General features: G+C 38.6%; 3 protein-coding genes and 1 non-coding gene across 4 annotated transcripts; 2 read left to right on the top strand and 2 right to left on the bottom strand.

Moving 5' to 3' along the window:
- The first annotated feature begins 1,187 nt into the window (after window positions 1-1,187).
- On the top strand, window positions 1,188-5,333 carry LOC132181519 (expansin-B3). The gene is made up of 4 exons (XM_059594771.2): window positions 1,188-1,492; window positions 1,887-2,193; window positions 3,436-3,565; window positions 4,841-5,333. The coding sequence occupies exons 1-4, from the start codon at window positions 1,342-1,344 to the stop codon at window positions 5,036-5,038; spliced, it is 786 nt and encodes a 261-aa protein (XP_059450754.2). The 5' UTR covers window positions 1,188-1,341; the 3' UTR covers window positions 5,039-5,333.
- Window positions 5,334-5,465: 132 nt separating this feature from the next.
- Window positions 5,466-5,538, bottom strand: TRNAK-UUU (transfer RNA lysine (anticodon UUU)). Its single transcript has one exon. It is a non-coding gene; the product is annotated as a tRNA-Lys (tRNA).
- A 3,529-nt stretch (window positions 5,539-9,067) lies between these two features.
- On the bottom strand, window positions 9,068-11,963 carry LOC132182834 (Clathrin light chain protein). The gene is made up of 3 exons (XM_059596183.2): window positions 11,532-11,963; window positions 9,951-10,104; window positions 9,068-9,737 (listed from the first exon to the last, which is right to left on the bottom strand). The coding sequence occupies exons 1-3, from the start codon at window positions 11,867-11,869 to the stop codon at window positions 9,285-9,287; spliced, it is 945 nt and encodes a 314-aa protein (XP_059452166.2). The 5' UTR covers window positions 11,870-11,963; the 3' UTR covers window positions 9,068-9,284.
- On the top strand, window positions 11,887-14,972 carry GCL2 (GCR2-like 2). Its single transcript, XM_088516321.1, has 7 exons — window positions 11,887-11,918; window positions 11,957-12,502; window positions 12,586-12,764; window positions 13,065-13,176; window positions 13,298-13,414; window positions 13,510-13,827; window positions 14,545-14,972. The coding sequence occupies exons 2-7, from the start codon at window positions 12,344-12,346 to the stop codon at window positions 14,881-14,883; spliced, it is 1,224 nt and encodes a 407-aa protein (XP_088372447.1). The 5' UTR covers window positions 11,887-11,918; window positions 11,957-12,343; the 3' UTR covers window positions 14,884-14,972.
- The last annotated feature ends 1 nt before the right edge of the window (window position 14,973 follows it).

The raw sequence follows: 14,973 nt of genomic DNA, 5'->3' as shown, positions 1-14,973 counted from the left end.
TTCTTTGATTTGGTCTATCCAATGGGTGGTCCACTCATTGAACAGATAAGGTACCAACAGTCGACAAATTTTGCCTCATTGGGGCCACACATAAACCAATAATTCATTACTTTACCCCGCAATCTTCTCAAGCACATATTTTTGGCATTGCCCTATGCACAAGAGGGGAGAGGGAATTCGAACTAGTGACATTCACTTCATTAGGCGTGGTTCCAGCCGATTTAGCTACCTCTTGGGGGGGGACAAATAGAAGCTTCCTCCCTCAAAACTTGTTTTCACAAAGAATATTTAGCCAATTTTAGGATAATAAATGCAATAATAATTTGAAAAATCGCATCAATTTTAGGAGAATTAAAAGATAATCTCTAACATTACTCCATAATTTACTTGCCATCCTTGCAAACTACTCAAGATAATTAACTCTAGCATCAATGATTAGTCGACTTTATGCCATTTATTTTTAGTGATTTTTCAATTTGGAGAGCGTTACCTTTCAAAACAACCTTATGCAATCCCTATAGCTCAGCTAAAAATTGCAGCGGCCAATACTGCCACCACCTCAATAATTACTAGATAATTTTTATATAATATACATAAGCATTGATTAATTGTTATTATGTTAATTAAAAAAAAAACACGTGAAAAATCACATATTCTAAAAATGTATTAACTGAAGATAATGCAATCCTACTCAGGAGTGTTATTATGCAATCCTACTCAGGTGGTGAAAAATCACCACCTCAACATTACTCCATAATATTGTCCTTAATATATTAACTGAAAAAGTTACAGCCTACCAAGAAAACATTTTACCAGGTCGTTCTTCACCAAACAGTTTCACGAAACGCTGTCGTTTCTATCGACTTTATCAATGGAACTCACATCACTTGGCCGTTTCCCTTCGCCCACTGAGAAAAGAAACAGTCCCAACGGTAAAAACATCCATATATATATATATATATATATATATATATATATTTTTTTTTTTTCTTTTCAAAATGGCGAAAACACCCCTAGCCTGAATACCTCGAACAAGCGCGTACGGTTGTGCGGGATTAACGCCTTAACGGCCAATGGGACCCCCCAAGCTGGCATTTCCCGTAAATAGAACGAAGACCAGTGGCTCCGCGCTGCCACAGATGACAGTACCAAACATATAGCCCCAACCCCTTGCCCTATTTATAAATAATGTTGTTTTCTGTTTCCTTCACAAAACCCCTACACAACAAAACTGTCGGCGACATCATTTCTCTCCTCCTTTCCGCGCAACTGTTTCTTCTTGGGCTTCGTGCTGAGGGTGTGGGGAGGTGAGAAGTGGCTCCGCCGACACAAACGCACACAATGCTGCTTTGTCGCCGCGATTCCGCTCGGTCTTTCTGCCTCTGGGCTTCCTTCTTGTTGCTCAACTCTCTGTTTGCCTCCGCCTTGGACATACATTGGTACCCCGCCACCGCCACCTGGTACGGCAGCCCCGATGGCGACGGTAGCGACGGTAAATGCTTTCGCTTTTTCCCACTTCCCTATGTTTTTTTTTATTTTTTTTATTTTTTTGCTTTTCAACTCGGTGAGTTAACTCGGCCTGTCAAGGTTTTCTGGCCCAACGAGTCAGCTCGGTCAATATGCCTTTTTGAACATATTTATGGAAAATAATCTCGAATTCTTCTTCTGGGATTTTTTTTTTTTTTTTTTTTGGGGTTTATTTGCTTTAAGAACACAAAACAACAAAATAGATAAAAATAAAAATTTAAACAAATAATAGCGCATATGAAGGATTTGATGAATTTAAGGTGTTTTGTTTTTTCTTTGGGGTATAATTAGGCAGTTAAATGGAAACAAAAATTCACATGATGTGTAATGATGAAGTGGGGGGCCCGGGGTTTTTGCAGGTGGGGCATGTGGGTACGGAACCTTAGTGGACGTGAAGCCTCTGAAGGCGAGGGTGAGTGCAGTGAGCCCAGTGCTGTTCAAGAAGGGGCAAGGGTGTGGGGAATGCTTCAAGGTGAAGTGCGTGGACAAGAGCATTTGCTCGCGACGCGCCGTCACCGTAATTGTGACGGACGAGTGCCCCGGCGGCCCCTGCGGGAATGGGAACACCCACTTCGACCTCAGTGGCGCCGCGTTTGGGCGCATGGCTATAGCCGGTGAGGGTGGCCCGCTCAGGAACCGAGGCCAACTCCAAGTCGTTTACCGGCGGTACGTATGTCGTTTTTTGCTACTTTTTCGTGTGTACGCTGTAGCTGTACTATGTCGTCGTCTTCTTCCTCTTCTTCTTGCTTTAACGTCTCGTTTTGGCGCTTGCTTTTTGTCACTTTTTACTCATCTCTTTGTAAATTAATAATCAAAATTACCCATGTCTTGTTTTCTTTCTCTTTTACCAACATTCTACGGCTCTACTCGTTTTCATACTTGGCTGCATTGATTATTATCTTCTGGCCTAAAAATATTAATAAAAAATAAATAAATTACCCTTAATGGGTCAACTTTTATAGTCTTCATTCTGGTGTCTTTATATGACTTTAGAGTTTTAAGAAGTACAAAGGTTTAGTTACTTTAAATTTTTTTTAAAAAAAGAGGCTCTTCGAAGCTTTTTCTATAAATGCGCAATAAAGGGGTTTTGATTTTTATATTTAGGGTTAAATACTAAATTAGTCCCTAGGGTTTCACAACTTTATTTTTTCCCCCCTGGGTTTTCATTTTTATCACAGGAGGTCCCTGTGGTTTTGATAAGTGACCAAATTAGTCCATCCGTTAGTTGACCGTTAAACTGGACACGTGGACCAATCAGACGTCGACACGTGGCACATATATTAATTTTTTTTTTTAATTTTTTTTTAATTAAAAAAAATGTTTTTTTTTTAAAAAAAAATTAAAAAAAATATATTAAAAAAAAAAAGCCACCCCCTTGGCAATTTGGGGGTGGCTCGTGCCCAGGGGGTGGCCAGGCCACCCCCATCTGGCCAGCCACCCCCTGGTGCCCAGGGGGTGGCTCGGCCACCCCCATCCGGCCAGATGGGGGTGGCCAGCCCCCATGGCCAAAGGGGGTGGCTCGGCCACCCCCAAATTGCCAAGGGGGTGGCCGAGCCACCCCCAGTTTTTTCCGATTTTTTTTTTTTTAATATATTTTTTTTAATTTTTTTTTTAAAAAAAAACATTTTTTTTAATTAAAAAAAAATTAATATATGTGCCACGTGTCGACGTCTGATTGGTCCACGTGTCCAGTTTAACGGTCAACTAACGGATGGACTAATTTGGTCACTTATCAAAACCACAGGGACCTCCTGTGATAAAAATGAAAACCCAGGGGGGAAAAAATAAAGTTGTGAAACCCTAGGGACTAATTTAGTATTTAACCCTTATATTTATTGTTCTTTTTTAAAAATAAAAAAAAAATAGAAAAAGGAATATATATAATGGAATATGTTTCTGTACATACAGGACAGCATGCAAGTACCGTGGGAAAAGCATTGGCTTCTATATCAATGAAGGTTCAACAAATTATTGGCTTTCAATCCAAGCACAGTTTATGGATGGAGATGGAGACGTTGGATCAATGCACATTAAACAAGTACGATGCTTTCTCATTTTTTTTTATTAAAATATTAATTAAATAATTAAATTTACTTATTTTTATAACTTTAAGTTTTTGGAACAATGGTTGTTTTAACATGATATCTCGAAATCATAAGTTCAAACTTTGTCTTTATCAATTAAATATTTCACTTGTTCTTATTATGGTTGAAATAGGAAGCGTTTATTAACTGCCCTTACCACTTTTGAAGACAATGTGAAACGACGTTGCTTTTGTGCTTAAATATATAAAAAAAAATATAAAAAAATGTATAAAATTCTAGAAACGACATCGTATGTAGTAGGGTATTACCGTAGAAGCAGGAGCGGAACTAAAATGTTTAGTTTGGGGGGCAAAATTAAAAAATAAAATAAAAAATATCTTGGGGGACAAAAGTTAATATATATATGATTTTTTATTTTGGGGACCACCCTAAGGCTTAGGAGGCGCTGGCCATGGGTGGTTCCGCCCCTTCTAGGTAGAAGCGACATATATAGTTTTGGTATTTTCTAATTTTTCTTTTCTCTTATTTTTTACTTTTAAAAAGTGGTTAGCGGTTAACATTAAATAATTATCGCCTAGGCGGTTATCCATGTTGTGGTCAATAGTTTTAATTAATAACTGTTAATCGTAATTGTCTTTTTCACTTCTAACTAATTCTCGTTGATAAAAAAAAGTTTAAACTCACAAGTAAATAAAGGGATGATCCAATGAGAAAAAAAGAAAGAAAGGGACCGTGCGAGTATGCCTGTTCATGCCCCCACAAGAGCGCATGCATGTGAGTAATCTTATCAAATCAATGAAGTGGATCAATAAAGCATATTTAATCTTGAAAAGTGAGGCATCTCTGGTTTACCCGAAAAGGACTGCAGATTAAACGTGTTTTAGAAAGATTATCATTCTCTGAAATCATTGGTAGTTTGCTGCTTCCACAACATTAATCATTTGTTTACTGTTTCCGATTCCTAATATCGCGGGGACGTCTCTTCCTCTTCCATATCATGTGCCACCATTTCTTCACATTTTTAACTTTTTCTTGTGCTTCTGCAGTTTTTTTTTTTTTCTTGCTAATGGGGCCAATGTGAACTCTGCTCAAAAGCACTTTCTTTTTTCTTCATTCTACTGTTGAAATATTCTCTTGAATCAAAAAGCATGTGAGAAAAAGATATCTTAAAAGCCACATTCTAAGCATGTTCATAATCATATATTTCTCTGCCATGGCTGCAATGTTTGACCGACCTGGATCCAATAATGTTGATGATATATTGGCAGGAAAATTCGGAGGATTGGCTAGAGATGACGCATGTGTGGGGTGCAAACTGGTGCTTCAATGGCGGACCTTTACAGGGACCATTTTCTGTGAAGATAACAACACTAACAACGGGAAGAAGTCTGTCTGCAAGAGATGTAATCCCCGGAAATTGGTCACCAAAATCCACGTACTTCTCCCGCCTCAAGTTCATGTCCTGAATGGTCAAAAGTCAACACACTTTAACGCCAACAAGGCAAGCTAGTTCCAATGACAGAAAGTAAAGTAGTAACAGTTGTCGGTTTGGTGCTCTGGTTTTTTTTTTTTAAGGAGAAAAAACGTAGCCGTTTTAGTGCATGTATTATTAAGGCATCCGATGCGCTTCTTTCTTCTAACTGTTGTGTATGTGAAAGCCCCTCTCTCCAAAGGGAGAGAGAGAGCGTATTCCGTATTATATATGTTGCAGTGTAATTGTGGGGTCGCGTTGTTTTTAATGAATTTGGACCGTTGAATGCATTGATTTGTGTTGTCTATTTATTTAGCGAGACAAACGTACGGTGAGATTGGTGGACCGTGGACCTTACCACTATTTATTGCTGTAACTGTCTAGACCAAAATTAAAACAACTCTAAATCATATGTGAAAAAGCGCCGTCTGTGGGATTCGAACCCACGACCACACGGTTAAAAGCCGTGCGCTCTACCGGCTGAGCTAAGACGGCATGATGATAGACGGTTCTATAAAATGATAAAAAACTAAAAGTCTTATAAATCATACGCATCTCTGCCTGGATAATTACATGCACCATACAAAATAAATAAAGAGTAATGTATGCCACATTTTTATCCTAAAATGTTGTGATAATCTTAATCAGCCATTTTTTTTTAAAAAAAAAACAAGAATTAATCCAATAGTTGGTTAAAACTGATACATTAGTCATTGTATGATAAAAATGTAATTTATACCATTACACCTCTGTTCGTTGGTTTGACCAAAAAAACTTCTTTAATTTTGAGAAATAGTTTTCGCTTCTAAATTTCATAAACCAATTTTCAAGTTTGAGTTTATCCTTCTCAAACTGCCCCACCGCTAGATCACTGCTGGAGTTCGCCAAAAGTCGTTGGTTGTTTTGGGCCGTCACTCATTTTTCATACAAGCCAAATGTCGAAAAATATTTGCTGAAAAAAATAATTTTGTTGAAAATATTTTACATCGAAACAAACGAAGCGTAAATAGAGTCGACAATCATGAAGAAATATGAATGCTTCCACTTCGATTAGAAATAGTACATCTAGTTCTATTATGTGCAAATTAAATAGCACTCGGTAAACTTTACAAAAAGACCAAACTGGAAAAAAGATTAACAAGTAAGCGAGTTTCAGAAGTGAAATGTAGGAGTCGTAGGGGCAGACACGATCTGAAATATCCTATTGACTTTAATGTGACATGGAAATGATTTGAAGACACTAGACAATGTCACTAAGGAAAACAACAACAACTCAGGCTATGTGAAGGAAGATATGGTTGTGTGGTTGAAAGAATTTGTTAAGGAATCATTTTTTTTTTAAGTTCGACTGGCCATAATCTGACTCAGTCTTACTAAGGCATCAATAAAAATTTAAGGCGACTAATACTAATTAAGCATATATGAGAATTCTTTATTACATTAATTTCAACCCACAATCTAATATATGCTCTAACTACTTAAAAATTTTCTTGAGTTATTGAATCATCACCCATGATTGTAACGAGTCGTGTGGTTTGGATGCACAAAATTATTGAGCATAATTGTAAGTGTGGTGCTTGACTTGGGGGGGGGGGGAGGTTGGGTGAGATAGAGAGGGGGTTTGAATCATCACCCTTGATTGTAACGAGTCGTATGGTTTGGATGCACAAAATTATTGAGCATAATTGTAAGTGTGGTGCTTGACTTGGGGGGGGGGGGGGGGGGGGGTGGTGGGTGGGGTGAGATAGAGAGGGGGTTCACGAGCCAAAGATATGTGAGTGCTTCTTTGCATAAATAAAGCTGTGGCCTCACATGCCTTGGTGTTATGGTGGGGAGTGGCACTGACACATTATTATAAGGGGTGTGACCACGGCACGTGGGAGGGTGTCCCATTGAATCGTAGCTGATTGGCACATAGCGGTTCACATGGGAAATCAAATGAACTTTTTCTTTTGATTCCACAAGGATATCAAAATATCACCCAAATCTTGGATTCCACTCTGCCAATGTCGACCTGGCCAATAGAATGTCGCCAAATTTATGTGGATTCTTTTCCACATTTACGGATAAAAGATTCTGCCCAATATTCCTGCATTAATTGCTGTTTAATAGGTTAGGGGTATTGCAAATTTGCAAGGAGTAAGATTAAAGAAGAGTTTGAACAAAAATTAATTAAAGAATATAAATAAACAATTCAACAAAGGTTGCATTGAATGGACAGAGTTTTTCTTTTTCTTTTTCTATTTTTTTTTTAAACAAAAACATTAACAAACAATTAAAAACACAAAAAGATTTAAAATTCTTATTTTATATGAGAACATTTTTTTTTAAATTAAAAAAAAAAAAAAAAAGAACCAGCATCTAAAAAGCATTTTTTTTTTCTTTTAAGATTTGCAGTTACAATCACTGGAACGTAATATAAAACTGAATATAAGGAGGATTAAAGTGCTCACAAATGTGATATGACATTTAAAATTTTGCTAGTAGATCAAAATTCAATAATAATCATCTCAAATTTAATGATAATTTTAAAAGTCTTGTCATATTTGGGAGGATTCTAATCCTTTTTATATCATTACTAGAATGTCAATGGTCCATTGTTGCCTATATTGAGGAAGACACCTTTCATTGGAGATAGTAGCATAAATATTTTGTTATTGGAGGGCAAATAGGAAAATATTTAAAAAAGAAAAAAAAAATGGACTAAGTAAGGGGGTGGGGTTTAAGCAAGCATTTTGAGGGGTGGAATTGAAAATTTTATTTTATGAATAGTTTAGGTGTTCCTACTAGTGCTAGAAGAACCCTTCTCAACCAAGCACCAAGCAGTGTATGTTGGAAGGAGTTTTCAAGCAAGGGCATTTTTTTTGTCTGAGGGGTGACCAAGGCAATTTTGTTGTGATGATTTATAGGAGTTTGGGTGGGGGTATGGGAGGTCATTTGCTCTCCCTCGAACCTCTTTCCTTCGCCCATGATTGCACTTGACCTTAATCCTACATTTAGTATGGATTGAGAAAGGTTGTTCGAATTTCACAAAATTTCGAACAGTTTAAAAGAGGAGATTGTTGGATCTACGTGATCAGGATAGGTGGGTTCGCATTCGCATTTTAAGCTATCTAGGCAAGTGAATTTGAACTAAAAACAAAAACAAGAACAAATTGGCAACCATAAATTTAGATTTCATGGTACTTGTTTGTAGTTTTATTTTTGTAATATTATGTTGTTATAAATCCCTCTTGTAATACTCGACAGAATATCAAGTTAATGACAAAGATGTAATCCCTTAAGTTTTGTGGGTCTTTGATATATGTCGCTAGTCCGAACCATCTTCTTCTGTTGATTCAAATTCACTCTTGCATGTAGTTGGCTATGATTCTGATAATCTCTTCGTCTAGAGACTCAAGAATGCTTGTGGGTCTTTGGGTTTGCCCCTTTTGGGCCACTGGGTAATCGAAAACTAAATCAATATTTAGCGCATTTGTTATGGCACAAAATATTTTCGGTCAGAAAATGATTTTCAAAAAAAGTGGATATTTTTGGCTGTTTGTTTTTAAATTATATAAACTGAGGAGTTGCAAGAAAGAAAGAGAGACGACGATGAGAGCTGTAGTAAAAGAAAGTGTGAGATTGGGTATTCAAGAGTGAGATTAAGATCCAGTGTAATTGCTTGCAATTTGAGAAGACAATTGTAAAGCCCACTTGTTCGAGCAGGTGTTTGGATAGCCCGAGATTTGCTCCGACAAGTAAACCGCACAAGAATTTTTTCACAATTGCCTACCTGAATTGTTGGAAAGTGGCATGAAATATTTTACACAACATAAACTATTTTATGCCTCATTAAAGTTATTTTATTTGGTTAATTGAAAACATTTTCTGAAATTTGGAGATGTTTTGGTCCATGGGTGTTTAGAACAGCTATCAGGATTTTCCAAGTATCATCTAAGACACAGTAAATAAACTTTAAAGTTTACCAGGTGATGATTAAAGTTAGGAAAGATCATTTCAAAGGGAATTTTTGAACCTCCAAAGTCTTTAAATGGTAAGAAGTCGTGGAAAATCATTTAAAAAATAAAAAATAAAATAAAGGTTAGGAAGAAAACTCTCCATAGCCCATCCTGCATACTCTAAAGCATCTAGAGATGGTCGTGCTTATTTCTCCTTAAGGAATGGTGAGCTGAGGAATTAAATAGACGTTAGGCTAAAAACAGAAGAAATTAATAGTAGAGTAAATACATGTAGTGTCATCACTCAGCAGGGGCTTGTTCATCCACAGCAGGTGCAGCAGCAGCAGCAGCCTCTGGTTTGGATGGGTCAGAAGCACCATTAGCAGCAGCATCTTTTGCAGGTGAAGCAGATGCATTTCCTGCTGCAGTTGGTGTAGAACTTTTGCCATTCTTGGCATCCTTCCCTTCCTTTGCATCCTTGCTGTCTTTAGCAGGTGGGGGCGGCGGGGGAGGAATCATGTGAGGAGGAGGCTTTTGTTTCAGATTCAAGAGAATCTGCCGCATTCTTGAAAGATCAGTGGGTTTCCCAGGCTTTGGACCCTGAATAACTGTAACTGAAGTCTTCTTGTCAGCATCTTTCTTCCCTCGCCTCTTCTCAATATTAGGGACCTCTCGTGGAATGATCTCTGCTATTGCTTTCCAGTAATGCTTGTCAGCTTCTTTGTGGAACTTCTCTTGGTTGATCAGGTAAAGCTGCACAAAAGATCACGTCTATATCAACGTTTCATCTGGTAATGCGTTTTTTAAAAATTTGCTTTTTACGTTTTCAAATCACAAGTAAGATAGATGCGTTTTAAAAAACGCACGATTTTAAACGCTAAATTGCGATTTTACCAAATGCTTAACTTTGTTTTTTTAAAACGGCATGTTTTAATTCAAACGGACCCTAAGTTTCACAACGTGTACCTTCTCTCTTTCTCTGTTGTCAGTCATGTTTGTTTCACAATGCAGCTTCCTTTTTTCATAAAAGGATCGTTTATACTCTTCAGCTTCTTCAATAATCTGATTCCGCATCTCCTTCTCTCTTTTCTCCTTTTCCTCAAGATGGATTGCGTTTTGACTGCACCAATAATGTCAAAAGGTTTTATAACATAATACAAATTTAATGCCTTCACATGCAGAGGGGGTTGATTGCTGAATAAATATGATCTGGGAACCAATTTAACCACAAAAGATCACGCAAACAATCAACGGAATTCACCATTTCATTAGTTAAACAACATGCACCAGGAGAATGCAAGCTTTCCTAGACTCCTAGTAAACAGTATTGGGGCCTACTCCATGACAGAACTTTCTACAGGAAAAAATTCTGTAGAGATAACGTGATTTGACCTTTTATAAAATTCCCGCCTTGGTTTTTTTAACGATGAGCAATGGCCTTAGTTTTTTTAACGATGAGCAATGACATGTAGACCAATGTCATACCCAATAAAATTTTGACATGTGGATATTGAGTGAACACCAATATATTTTTTCACATCATTTTAAAAAAATAAAGGTGAATCATTTAAAAAATCCAAACCGATTATGGGATGATTGACCATTCCCAAAGACCTTTTGAGGATGGTTCGGTCACCCTCAAAGGCAATTCAGAGGTGACAATACCACCCCAAGGGGCCTTTGAGGTGGTTTGACCACTCCCAAAAGTCAATTTAGGGTGTGATTGACCAAAGGCCTTTGGGGTGGTTCGACATTTCAACCATCTCTGAAGCTAATTTTAGAGTGATTTGGCTACTCCGGAAGCCGAATCTAGGGTGACCGAACTACCCCAATAGTCCTTGGGTAATGGAACCACCCCAAGAGTAGGTAGGCTATTGGGTGGTTGGCCACTCCAAACCAAATTTTTTTAATTTAAATTCTTTATTCAAGAGTAAAATTGTAATTTCAAAAAACCCTACTGAAAAAATTGACTGGAATTTGTTGGGAGTTGGGAGTGGTCATTTTGATAGGATCATGTTGAAATCCTAGGAATTTAATTTGTTATAAGGACTAATTTAATTATTTTCCCAAGTAAGAGAATATATGATGAATATTATACACCAAAAATATGACTCCTACATTAAAAATGTCTGAGAAACCATGTCTAAGATCTACGAAGCTATAATAATTATTAAAAAAAAAAAAAATGCACTTGCAATTGAACTGCCACATAATCGAATATATATGCAACGACTATATTAGGAATTTAATTTAATTTAACATTTTCAATCTATAAACTCAAATTATTGCACCATGAACGAAATTATACAAGCAAAGATGATAGAGACAACTTCATTCAAATCACTTCAAATCCTCCCTCCCATTACTCATATCAACCAATCCAACTTTCTTCGCAATTAATCCATTGAAAACCCAGTTGTGCAATCGTAAATGGAGATTCAAGCTCATCCATAACCAATCCAAAACACTCACTACCCACACACAAAATAAGAAGAAGAAGAAGAAGAAGAAGAAGAAGAAGAAGAAAGCTTTGAGATAAAAACTCACCGTCTCCACTCCCGCAATTTAGCTCCTTCTTCGCGCATCTCCTCAGGCGGTGGCAAAACGGGGCCTTCCGGTTCGAAGACCCCACCATCATCATCAATCCCATTCCCGGCCGACTCGAAGGGCGACGCGTAGTCTGGGTTGGTCCCGTAAACGTCGTCGCTGTAGCCGTTCACGTCGTTGCTCTGGTGGTCGGCGGTGACTTCATCAGATGGCGGTGGGTCCGCGGCATAGTCGTCGGAGTGGGTGAATGTGTGGTCGTAGCCACTGTATTCGTCTTCGTCGAAAGGGCGCACGGTGGGCGAGTGGCCCTCGGCGCTCATCGAATCAAACGACGCCATTTCTCAGCTCTCTCTCTCTCTCTCTCTCTCTCTCTCACTATTATGGAAAGTCGGTGTGGTTTGTTTGTGCATGTCGAAGAATGAAAGGTCGGTGTGGTTTGTTTGTGCGTGTCGAAGAATGAAAGGTGAGGATTTGTGTTGCCTGGGTCTTACGGAGAGAACGGTATGTTCGGATCAGCGATGAAAAGTCTTCCTCTTTGAATATCACACAGACAGAGAGAGAGAGAGAGAGGGAGGCGGTTAATTGCACGTGTTAAATGCACCAGTTCTGTAGGGCGATCAAACGGCGACGTTGCGTTAGATGTGTCGTCGTTTTGGGAATTCTAGAGAACTCCAGAAGCTTGAAATGTCTGTCTGCCACGTCTAGGGAGAGCTTTGCTACGTGTAGTCTAACGGCGTCGGTGTTATAACGTCGACCGCCTTAGCACGCTTCAGCAAACTGACGGACTGAGTTCTGAGGCGCGGAGCAGAGAAATGGCCGACCGGTTCTTCCCAAATGTGATGCCAGACTTTGTGGCGGAGTCAACAGCCGTCAGTGCAGAAGCCCAAGACTCTCTCATGAAGCTCCTCTCCATGCCCTACCATTCTCTCTCCGAGCGTTTCAAACGCGCCGCTTTAGACCTCAAAGAAACCGTACCATACCCATTCTTTTTGTGTCTCTGTCGTTTGCTTTGAGTTTGTTTTGTGCCTACCAAGTGTTTGTGGTTTTGTTTCAGATAGTGATGGAGACGTGGGGGATGACTGGGCAACTCGTGCGAGACTTTACGCTGTATTGCGGGACTCTTGGGACGGCTTTTTTGCTCTTCAAGGCTTATCTAGTCACCAACAACAAGAATGATCTTGCTCTCTGCTCTCAGATTGTTAAGGCTTGCGACTCTGCCTCTTTCAGTACTACGTACTCTCTCTCTCTCTCTCTCTCTCTCTCTTACTCTCTTGCTCTGTAGGTATCTACATATGTATGTATCATGGGTTTGGATGAAGCTTGTGAGATGTAGTCTTGGGCAAATTACAAACTACCTTCTTGTTCATTAGAAAATATGACGATTTCATTTCACTCCAAACAACAAAGATAGGTGGTAATTTCTAATTACACCTAACCATTGGAAGGTAAATTGTAGTTTGGCCTATAGACTATAGTTATTTCAGGGAGCTTAGCTGAGTTAGGGTGCTTATGTATGTGGTGCATTGATGGAAGGGATGTGACTTTTCTATGTGGGCGAGCTGGCGTATCTGCACTTGGGGCTGTGGCGGCAAAGCATACTGGTGATGAACAGTTGCTTAATTACTATCTAGCTCAATTTAGAGAGGTAACCTTGTTCCTTGTTTGCATTTGTTCAATGGTGCCATTGGTTGATCAAAATTTATCATTTCATGTTACTTTTTTGTCGGTTGTAATTCTTGGAAATTTGGAATGACTTATGAGTATAGATTAAGCTGCCGAGAAATATACCCGATGAATTGTTATATGGAAGAGTTGGGTTCTTATGGGCGTGTTTGTTTATAAACAAACATATTGGTGCGGGGACGATTCCTTCTGCCTACACTGTAAGACTTGCATGTTGATTTATTATACCATTTCTTTTTATCTTGTTATGTGTTTCAGTAGGAATGGTGGTGATATTCGGGTAAAATATGTGTAGAGTGAAGTTGTGAATGAAATCATCAAGAATGGGAGAGCATTGGCTAAGAGAGGAAGATGCCCATTGATGTTTGAATGGTACGGGGAAAAGTATTGGGGTGCTGCACATGGGTTGGCAGGGATAATGCATGTTTTGATGGACATGGATTTGAAACCGGATGAGATTGAGGATGTAAAGGGAACTCTTATATACATGATTAATAATCGCTTCCCCGGTGGGAACTATCCCGCTAGTGAAGAGGATAGAAAGAGAGATGTTCTTGTGCATTGGTGTCACGGAGCTCCTGGAGTTGCCCTTACACTTGTCAAAGCAGCTAAGGTAAGAATTTTGTAGTTAACAATCATACTAGAAGTGAATTAAGACCCTCTGATGAGAAGCCCTTAACACATTGTGAAAACCTTTCGTTTTGTTCCCCTGTATTCTTGACTATCAAAAACTCCATATATGATTACAGTCATTGACTATGCATTGAGCAACTAAGGAAGTTTCTCACAGCCCTTCCTCCCACTCCCTGGCCTCCCTTTCAGAAGTTGGTCTGTAATTCATTGGCCAACGACCCAGGGAGGAATGGCTTTTCATGCCAACTAGAGATATTTTCATTGGCCGGCTTTTACATTAAATGTCAAGAGTTTTTTTTTTAAAAAAAGGTTGAATGTGGTTTATTAACTCCATAATTGGCCTTTTCCGTCTAAAATTTCTCTTTAAGACACTCTTGAGGTGGAAGCTGGTGAAATTTCTTTGCTATGAAGACTTTGGAAATAATATACAAGCATAATTTGAATCATTCTTCTATTTGTGCTGCATCATGGATCATACGGTGACTTTGGCGAGGGTGTCAGTTTTGATAAGTTTATTAGTAAATACCACAGGGATGCACCCAAGAACACCAGTATACAAGAGAAGACTACTGTTGTAATTCTTATTAACAAAAGGCTTATTCCTGTAGTTTTTTTGATTAGTGAGAGATAAATTGTCAGTCTCTTCTCTCTCTCTGTTATTTCATTCTATTGAGTAAAAACTATTGCGAATGCTCAGGTTTTTGAAGATGAAGAATTTCTGAAAGCAGCTGCTGATGCAGCAGAGGTAGTGTGGAACCGAGGATTGCTCAAGAGAGTTGGGATATGCCATGGGATTAGTGGAAATGCATACGTGTTCCTCTCGCTTTACCAACTTACAGGCAATGTACATTTCTTATACAGGGCTAAAGCTTTTGCTTGCTTTCTGCTTGATAGAGCTCACAAGCTCATTTCTGAGGGAGAAATGCATGGAGGTGATAACCCCTACTCCTTGTTTGAAGGGTTTGGCGGTATGGCTTTTCTTTTTCTTGACATGATTGATCCCTCTCAAGCTATGTTTCCAGCTTATGATCTCTAAAAATATTAATATCATTGAACGGAGGTCTTATATATGTATACAAACTTTTCTTCACTTCTAGTGGATTTCAAAATTTGTTGGCCTGTCTAT

Source organism: Corylus avellana, chromosome 5 (assembly GCF_965113065.1).
Source record: "Corylus avellana chromosome 5, dhCorAvel1.hap1.2, whole genome shotgun sequence".
NCBI lineage: Eukaryota > Viridiplantae > Streptophyta > Magnoliopsida > Fagales > Betulaceae > Corylus > Corylus avellana.
Note: the sequence above shows the minus strand (reverse complement) of the source record. Positions and strands in the feature narration are given on the sequence as shown.